The 9,980-nt window shown below is 47.3% G+C and overlaps 1 protein-coding gene across 1 annotated transcript; it reads right to left on the reverse strand.

Annotated features, from left to right (window-relative positions):
- Positions 1 to 7,536: 7,536 nt before the first annotated feature.
- ADRA2C (adrenoceptor alpha 2C) lies at positions 7,537 to 8,847 on the reverse strand. The gene has a single exon (XM_024214916.2). It carries the CDS (start codon positions 8,845 to 8,847, stop codon positions 7,537 to 7,539), a length of 1,311 nt encoding a protein of 436 aa, XP_024070684.1.
- Between the last annotated feature and the right edge of the window lie 1,133 nt (positions 8,848 to 9,980).

Here is a 9,980-nt window from a genome sequence, read left to right on the forward strand (position 1 = left end):
AATGGGAGTTTTGTTATTGACTTCAGTGGAGCCAGGATTTCACCCTAAATTAACAATTCAGAATAGAAATCTGACCAAGTGTCTGCTCTAAGTAATCTACCTATTTTAAAGGATTAAAGTGAAATTTCATAAAAATGTAGGCACCTTTGAAAAGAAGCTTTACAATTCTCATATGAACAAATCTATATACATGGAAAAACACATTTTTATTACTACCAATTCAGCTGTGAATCAGAAATCGGGATTCCCCTGAAGCACTTTTGGTATCCTATCCAATGGGAGTTTTCCCACTGACTTTAATGGGAGTTTATGAGGTCTTTAGCTTGACAAGCAACATATCTTTTGCCACCCAGAAAAACTTGACTGGCAAGTTGGTCAGTTTGCCTCTTGGTGGATAAACATTCAATTACAGTAAGGATATTCTGAGTCTAAAACCAAACATATCCCAAACACTGAAGAGAATCTGAACAACTCTTACTGTAGTGATATTTAATTTTAAAATACAATCCATAATATTGTGGTACTTTTTATTAGATGAAGGTCCCTAAATTCTCAGCAGAACTGCCAGAACCATTCAGATTTTTGTTTCTCTGACCACGTCACTTGCTAGAGCAGGGGTGGGCAAACTTTTTGGCCTGAGGGCCACATCCGGGAATAGAAATTGTGTGGTGGGCCATGAATGCTCACAAAATTGGGGGTGAGGGCTCTGGTTGGGGGTGCGGGCTCTGGGATGGGGCTGGGGATGAAAGGTTTGGGGTCCAGGAGGGCGGGGGATCAAGGAGGGGGATCAAGGCTGGGTCAGGGGGTTGGGGTGTGGGGAGAGGCTCAGGGGTGCGGGGAGAGGCTCAGGGGTCCAGGCTGTGAGTGGCGCTTACTTCAAGCGGCTCCCAGAAGCAGTGGCATGTCCCTTCTCCGGCTCCTACACATGGAGCAGCCCCCAACCCTGCTAGTGCCGGAGCGGGGCCATGCAGCTGCTTCGGGAGTCACATGGGGCGCCCCCCCCCCCCCCCCCCCCGACCTGGCACCCTGGCTGGAGCACTGGAGAGGGGCAAGCCCCAGACCCCATTCCCCAGCGGGAGCTCGCAGGCTGTCTTAAAACGGCTCGCGGGCCGGATCCAGCACCGCAGGTCATAGTTTGCCCACCCCTGTGCTAGACAATATTCCACAACAGCTACTTGTATTGGTCTGAGTTTTAATTTATAGAAGGAAGATATAATGGAACTAATTCAGAAAAACACATATCCTCATTTTCTGTTCTCATTGTGTTGATGTACACCTCTACCCCGATATAACGTGACCCAATATAATACGAATTCGGATATAACGTGGTAAAGCAGTGCTCCGGGGAGGGCGTGGCTGCGCATTCCGGTGGATCAAAGCAAATTCGATATAATGCGGTTTCACCTATAACGCGGTAAGATTTTTTGGCTCCCGAGGACAGCGTTATATCGAGGTAGAGGTGTATATCTTTCTTTGAATCAACAGAGCACATAGGGGAAAAAATGCTGTTCCCAGAAGTGCTGATAACTCATACAACTAACTGACATTAAGGCAGAAGAAAGGGAAATACCTTTATTGCTATACCTTAAGTCTTTAAAAATGCATTTTTAATTGATATGTTAAGAAAATGAATAAGCAATTGTGTTACTTTTCATTAGATTTTGCAGAAAAATAGAGGAAATCTGTGTTAAAGCTGAATTATACTGACAAAAAACACATTGTTCCTGTGTAAAAAAATAGCATAAATGTAATATTTTAGAAATAAAATAATTATGCTATTTTTGTGTCAATTTCAGTTTTTCCAAAATACATTAATAAAAGTTGAAAAATGAAAGGACGTCTGTCTTATGACAAGGCACTAGCCAAGTATTTGGAAGACCAGTCTTCAATTCCCAGGTCCGCCACTGATCTCCTAAGTGACCTTGGACAAGTCATAGTCTTTCTGTGACTCAGTTTCCCTTTCAGTAAAATAGGAATAGTCTTTCCCAACTTTGTAGGGCTGTTGTGAGGCTAAACCCATAAACATTTGGTAGGCACTCCGATACTATGGGGATAGGTTTGTATAATTAAATAGAAAAATATACCCTATACAATATTGTAAAGGGCTTAAATGTTCTTTTTGTAATCTAAGGACTTTGGTTTGAAAGGGAGTTAACTGAGTATGTCTCACAATAAACATGTACCCAGATGATGCCCAGGCATGCAAAACTCACAGAAAGTCCAAGAAACTCCACCTCCTCCTATTAAGAATAGTAGCACAGTTGTCCACTCTTATGGAGTGGGCATGTGTCGGGCATTCACATGAAGGCCCGTTGTTTCCTGTTTTCTAGGGACTCTCTATCATCTCTCCCTTCTTATGGCAGCCATATATCCATTGGTGCCCTGCCTGTGTATGCCCCCAACACTTCCATGAGGGTGAAGTGATTACCTTTGTGGGTTCCAAACCATGCTACATCAGACACAGTTAGTATTGTCTTACACGGGGAAATCTCTACACAGTGTGAGCCGCTCTCCCTTGACCCTTCCTCATCTAGCCATGTTCCCCCCCACTGCAGAGTGACACTTGTATCGGTTCAGTCTTCCTCTCTCTGACAGGATTTGACCTATTTGGGGAAATGTCTTCTATTTTCTGTCTCACAGCAGAGATTTCACAGGCCATCATATGGACCAATGATGTTTTGCAAACAGTGGGCCACGTGCAGCCCTGGTGTAACATTGCTGACTCTGATGGACTGGTGTGTCGTGAAACTCTAGGCACCACATTTTGGTTTTGTCTTCATTTCAGGTAGATAGAGCAAATTTGGCCTTTATGCAGCTGTGCAGGGGAGTAAAATGGGCATGAGGCTCCACCCCAGCTATAGTGTGGCATGCCTAGATCACAAATCTGGGTGTGGGGGAGAGCAGCTTTTGTAGGGATGCTACTTCCCCCCCAGGAGGCAGAGGAAGTAGCATTCCCCTCAGCCTTCCCCTCAATGTGTTGGCCAGCAGAGCTGAACTGGTGCAAGGAGGAGGAAGTAAACTACAATCTATACAGGGCTGCAGTAGTTCGTTCCCTGCCGTAGGGCTCCTCCTAGGGCAGCTCAGCTACTCACAACCTCATATTCATAGCTGGGTCACAATCTAGCTCATGATGCACGTCCATTGCAAAGGATATTACAAGTATCATGTTGCACTTGGTTTGCAAACCCTTTTGTCCTTTTTCAGTCTAGCTCCTCAGATCATGTAAATCTTTGCAAGGCCTTGTCTACATTATGCGCTAAATGAGTGCCGCTGCAATTGATGCAGCAGCGTCGATTTAGTGGGTCTGGTGAAGACGCAATAAGTCAACATGAGAGCGCTCTCCCGTTGACATAGCTTCCGCCTCTCATTGAGGTGGATTAATTATGTCAACGGGAGAGCATCTCCCATTGACATAGCGCAGGGTAGACACTGCTTTAAGTCGCTGTAAGTTCTATCTACTTAAGTTACTTAACTTACATAACTTAACTAGCGTAATTGCATTGACTTAGGCCTAGTCTACACCAATACTTTAAGTCATGCATGGTCAGAGTTTAAGGTTAGTAAAAACAGAGAGTTGAATGTAAGGCATCCAGTATTAAAAACGTGCTTCTGGAACGGAAGCCATGACCCTGACTTTACCAACAGTGCCCCACAAACAGAACAAAACCACCCCCGTATATGATGCTGCTCTAAACAGTACCGCGTGCCAGAAAGTAACCAATAGGCACACATAATCTTAGTTCCCTGAGAAGTAGAGAGGATCAAATAATATTCTTTATATGGCTTATTGAAGAAAGTGTGATGGAGTCTGTTGCTCAACCAATGAAGTAAATCATTGTTCGTGTTATCTGACTCTCTCTATCCTAGGGTTGAACAGTGATTTATTGGAGGAATTTTTTGCATCAATAATTAAATAAATATTCATGGATAATTATTTACACAATTCAACCACATCTACTGAGCAGGTGCAACCTATGGAGAGGTTGCTCACACTGAGTAGCTCTTTCATCCACAGGTAGCGCCACTGAAGTCAATGAGATTACTAGTCAATGTGAGTAAGGCTATCAGAATCTGACCCTCAGTCTTGATCTTGAACCTTAAAGACTGCATTAACTTCAGTGGTCTTTGCATCAAATCCTAAATGGCGATCACACAGATGAATTAAGGGCCAGATTCTTATTTTAAATAATGATGTAAGGAACTGATGCTGCTAACCACCTGTGCATAAAGCCCCCATTGTAGCAAATGGAGGTTGATTCTGCAGTTCTCATTCAGCCAAACTCCCTCCAAAGTGAATGGGAGTTTTGCCTGAGTAAAGACTGCAGGATTGGGCTCTCATCCTAACCAGGTCCTAACCAGATATTTGTAGTGGTAACTTACCATCCTGCAATAGTTGCACTGGTCAGGAAACAGACTTTTTATAAACATCATATAAACTTCTCACCCTAGATTGGAGGGGACTTTTCTGCAAAGTGAAAACGAACAAGTATAAGTCACTGGTCAGGTGCTTGTTGTTAAAATCATTATGGCTTTATAGGAACATTTAATTCCTATTGAATAACCGAGTGTGAACGTTTTAACTGGCTCAGCAGATTTGATCAAAGATTCCTCTGAGCAAGGCTAAAGGACACAAATCCTCTTACAGTAGAAGCACAACTACAGGATGAATTGTAAAGCTGTAAACTTTTTATGAAATATTAACACACCATATGTTAACAGGCATATGCTGATCATCATTATAACAAGTGATAACAGAATACTGTACGTAAAAAAATAAATTGGTTCCTATTGTAATTATTTGAAACACATTCAATAGTTACATTAAAAATACTTTCATAGAAATCCACTTTATTGACTGATTTGTAGGAAAATATACTTACAAATGGACGTATGTGGTACATCTTTGAGCCAGTGAGGGTGAATATTAGTCTACGTATCAGTCAAAAGAAAACAATTCATATTCTTTGGAGGAGTTCAGTCAAATGAGTAATTGTAAATAAAAGTAAAATAAAACCATAGGGAAATGCCCTGTTTTCAAGTGCATTGCTGTACAGATCAGATGGTCAGCATCTGCAGAAATCTTTCCTTATTCAATTATGTAAAAGAAAATAAAGCCACAGTTTGTTACACGTTCCAAGCAATTAAAAATGATTTTATGGCAAAGAAATTACTTTTAAGGCATATGTCATCTGTTCCATCCATACTTCACCCCCACTCAAATTTAACTGTCAATCATCTTTTCTCTTTCACAGACTCAGTCTGTTTTTACAAAGAAAAACACAGGGAAATGACTGTTTACAGCACGCCAATCTGATTTAAAAATGAGGAGCGCAACAGTGAAATGTGTGTCTGCAGAGTGGGAAGCCACTCCAACCTGAACACCCAGTGACAAATACAAACCTTTCTGGTGGTGAGAATGGATATTTTAATGAAGCTTTCCAGCATCTCCGAGGTAGCACATTTACCATGTGTTGCTTTGGTTGTTCTGACAATTATATAGTTTATTGACTTATTTAGCCCCACACTGCCATCTCATGCTGCCCTCAAACTACCTGAGTTTGCCTCACCTCCCCTTCATGCCATTTTAAAATGAATTCTCCATTTTAAAGAAGGGAAAATGGCTTATATTTTTCTCATCTCAGCCACTTCCATTATTTTCGAACATTAGCAGCCTTGTGTGTGCACTGCATCAAGAGGGCTGCTTTCATCTAACCATCAGTAGTTTGCAAAGGTGGGACACACCTTCAAAACAAGTCTTAATGCCTCCTCTTTCAAGAGTGTGAACATTTAAACCAAGTTTGAATCTTTTCATCACTTGAATCCTTATTTCCCAAAAGGCTTAAAGAGCCTGAATTTGAAAATGTCCCAATTTGGTTTTCAGCTAAACCATTCAAACTCAAAGTGGGCCACATGCTGTAGTCTTTACTTCGGCAAAACTGCCATTTGAGTTAGTCCTGAAGGGAAACAGTCTATTAAATCAACACCTAAGCCTGAACCACTGAAGACCCGCTTGCATCTATGCCCAGGATTAGTCTAAGTGAACTGAGCAGTAATAATATAAAGCAGATAAAACAGCCTAAGTTACTGGTTTATCATTTCTACTGCTGACATAGGGATTCCAAGGGAAGAGGGTCTGTTGACACCTTCCTGTAAAACAGCCAAGGCAAGGAGGTGGATATCTAGTGAGTCAAAGCTATAGATTTGATTTGGATGCTTCAAGGTGCCTGCCGTATTAGATTAGATCTCCTTCCATTTCAAAGAGTTGTTTACTAGGGAAAGGTTTATGTGGCAGATGCCAAATCCTACTGCCTATGGAGGGAATGATATGCATAAGACAAAGCAGCATTTCCTCCCTCAGACAGACACACCTTGCAGCAGTGCAGTTGGAGAACGACTGTTTGATTCTTTAAATGTTAGCTGGGTCTTACAGACAATTGGAAATGTTTTCTCTGTTGATGAATGCACAGATGCCACCCTGTTTCTCATCCTACCCGTCAGCGGTTATGGGATTTCATAAATCCCCTGGGGCTGGGGGGAGTGTTTAGTTTAATCATTGCTCAAAAAACAAATTTGGACTCAAACTATAAGTACAAATAGAAAAATGAGAGATTACTATTAAAGGATTGGAACAGCTAGCCATCCATCAGAAATGTGTTCTGGTATCTCAGTGATATTCTGCTGCGTTTGTTTCTCATTTAAAAAAATAAATCTAATGGGTTTAATTTGCCCTAAGACTGTAAATGTGAAGGATTTAAAGAGTCTGTGGTGTGGTGATTGCTGTTCCTTTGAACAGCTGTACAGCAGGGTGCCGTCAACTGCACATGTGAGAATGAGACCAGAACCCAAACTCAGCCCCTGAGACTAGCCCCTTTGAGGGGTATTGAGGGAGAAAGGAAGAGAAACTCTCAAGGGAATATGCAAGGGCCATTAGAGGACAGAAATCCCCAAGTACCTGTTTTCACTTAAGCCCTATGTAAAACCACAATTCAGAAGGGTTTAGAGTACAAAGGTTTATTTAAAAAAGAGTTTGGATTGTTCTTTAGACTTTTTTTTTTTGCAAACACTTAAATTCTTTCAGAATATCAAAGATTGTCAGTGGCTATTACCTGGCATCTTCTTTCTCACTTGTCCCCCACCTCACCAGTAAAACCTGGTTTCTTCCTGGGATGAGTCCAGCACAAGTCCCAGCTTCTCTAACTGCTAATAAACACCCAAATCTCCCACTTCAACACCAGCCCAGCCCTCCCTCTCCCCATCTTTGCTTGGCTTCTGGACCTCAGAGACCTTTACAGTGGTCATCATGCCCAAAACATAATGTCCCACCCTCTTCTTTATGTTTCCCCTCCTCCCCTCCAAGGTCAAAATGCAAATTCATCTCCCCTCCCCTCCGTAATTTATCCCTCTTTACTCAAACACTGGTTCCCCCACCTCCACTTCACTCCACTCCAAGGTCGGTGAACTCACCCCCTTACCCACATCCCCCACTTATTCACTACTCTACTCCAGCACTCGGGCCCCTCTCCTCTCTACTCCAGCTCAGTGCAGAAAATTCTTCTTCTTCTTCTTGAAGAGGATGTGTTTGAAAGACCTGCGGAAGTCCTGGTTGAAGATTGTGTAGATGACCGGGTTGAGGGAACTATTGCAGTACCCGATCCAGAAGAAGAACTTGAAGAGAGTCTCTGGGACCTCACATGCCTTCCGGCAGATGCCATAGAGGCTGTAGCTGAAGAAGAATGGGAACCAGCACACCACAAAGACCCCCATGACCACAGCCAGCACAAAAGTGAAGCGTTTCTCCCGGGCCTGGGTGACCTTCTTACGGCAGACGCTGCTGCGCTTCCTGCGGCGGTGAGAGGAGAAGAGATCCCTGGAGCGATTGCTGGAGCGCTTGGAGGAGTAGGAATATGAGAAGGACTGGCTCTTACTGCTTTTGCGGGGGTGATCATCCCGGCTCCGCCTCCGCCTGCTCTCTGAGGTGCTGCTCTCCTCCAGCTCAATGTCCTCCAGCTCTGAGGCTTTGCGCCACTGGTGCACCGAGTAATGTCCGTTCTCCCCTGGCTGCATCCTCAGTGACGTGCAGCCCCGATGGGCCCGGCTCAGCCCATTCTCAGACAGGGAAGAGCCCTCGGGCACCGTGCGCTTCTCAGAAAGGGTCCTGGTCCTTAGCTTGGCCACCCGGTAGATGCGGACATAGACCAGCACCATGATCAGGCAGGGGGCAAAGAAGGAGCCAATGCAGGAAGAGAGGATGTACCAGGTTTCATCATTGAGTTTGCACAGGGGGAAGAGGTCCCCCTCGGGGTCGCGGTACACGGAGATCAAGGGGGGGAAGGAAATAACAGCTGAGATGAGCCAGACTGTGAGGATGATCCCCTTGATCCGCCGTGGAGTCCGTTTGAGGTTGTACTCCACCGCCTGGGTGACAGACCAATACCTGTCCAGGCTGATGGCGCACAGGTGCACAATGGAGGAAGTGCAGAACAGCACATCCAGCGCCAGGTAAATGTTGCACCACGCTTTGCCGAAGTACCAGTAGTCCATGATCTCGTTGGCCAAGGAGAAAGGCATGACCAAGGTGGCCACCAGGATGTCCGCGCTGGCCAGGGACACCAGGAAGAGGTTCTGTGGGGCTCGCAGCGCCTTGCTGGTCAGCACCGCGATCACCACCAGCACGTTGCCCACGATGGTGAAGACGATCAGGAAGCCCACCACGGCTGCCAAACTGGCCACAGCCCCAGGGGAATAGTGGGAGGGAGGCTGCTGCAGGGGCGAGGAGGAAGAGGAGGGGAAGACAAGGGATCCATTGGGGGTGCCAACACTGATGTTCATCAGCACCAGCAGATCCATAGTGGTAGTGGGAGGATCCTATACAGCCCGGAGGGTCAACCTCCCAGCCCCAGAGACCAAGCCACTGGGGCTGCCTCTCCAAGTTGGTGCCTTCATCCCCACCAGTGGAGAGGAGGCTGCTTCCTTCTGTCACACAGCCAGCTGGAGAGTGCCCCCCCTCCAAACAAAATATCCGGCCCCCTCCCCCCGTTGCAGGCTTTCCTTCTTGCTAAGTACCCCGGCACATGGCCGAGCCCAGGAACGGCCGGCACCGGGCGGACTCTGCCTTCCCCCTGCTCCTGTAATCCTGCCGGGGACAGCGGAGGTCAGGAGGCGCCCAGGGGTGCAGGTAACCCCTCTCCGCGCCGCTCTCCCGGGTCAGGAGGGAGCCACCCCCTCGGAGTGGAGAGTGCCCCTGGCTCGCTGCCCCTCCACTGGCCCCTTGCACGGAGAGCTCCGAGGCGGCGGCGGCGCCTCCTCCTCCGTTCGCCCCGCGCCGGAGCGAGCTCGGCGCGAAGTAGCAGCTGCCCGCTCGCTCCGCTGTAATCTCACATGCGGCTCCCCATCAGCTGCCTGCCCGAGCGATCTGAGCATGCTCCGTCCCAGCCCCGAAGCAGCCGCTGCCTGAACCCCGCACCCGCCCCTCGCTCGCTGCTGCAGGCTGCAGCCCCCCGCGCCGCGCCCTCCTCGGCTCCCTTGCCCCTTCTAGGCACCGCTCACCCGCCCCGTGCTGCAGCCGGGGAGGAGCTCGCGGGCGCAGGGCGACACGCGGCTGCGATCCAGCGGCCCCTCCATCTAGTTAGCGCGGACCCGCCTTGGATTGGTTTTTGTTTGGGCCCCCCCCCCCTACCTCCCGCTCCCCTTTGCCCCCCGCTTTGCCCCCCCCCGGCCCCCCCCCAGGGGGGGGGGGGGGATGCTGTGGCTAGAGTCACTCCGTCTGATCGGCCGGGCAGCGGGCTCTAGCAGCATGCCCCTGGCGCCGACTCGAAATCAGCCCTCGCTGCTATTGTCTTGTATTATCACAGCGCTAACTTTGGGCAGCTGATCGCGCCTCTCCCACCGCCGTGTGAACCGGCAGGTAAATGCTGTACCCGCTAGAGGTCGCTCCGACAACGCCCATCCCACAGCAGCTGGTGGTAGAAAGCCTAGGGAGA

Source organism: Terrapene carolina, unplaced genomic scaffold (assembly GCF_002925995.2).
Source record: "Terrapene carolina triunguis isolate 2854851 unplaced genomic scaffold, T_m_triunguis-2.0 Scaffold66, whole genome shotgun sequence".
In the NCBI taxonomy this organism is placed as follows: Eukaryota; Metazoa; Chordata; order Testudines; family Emydidae; genus Terrapene; species Terrapene triunguis.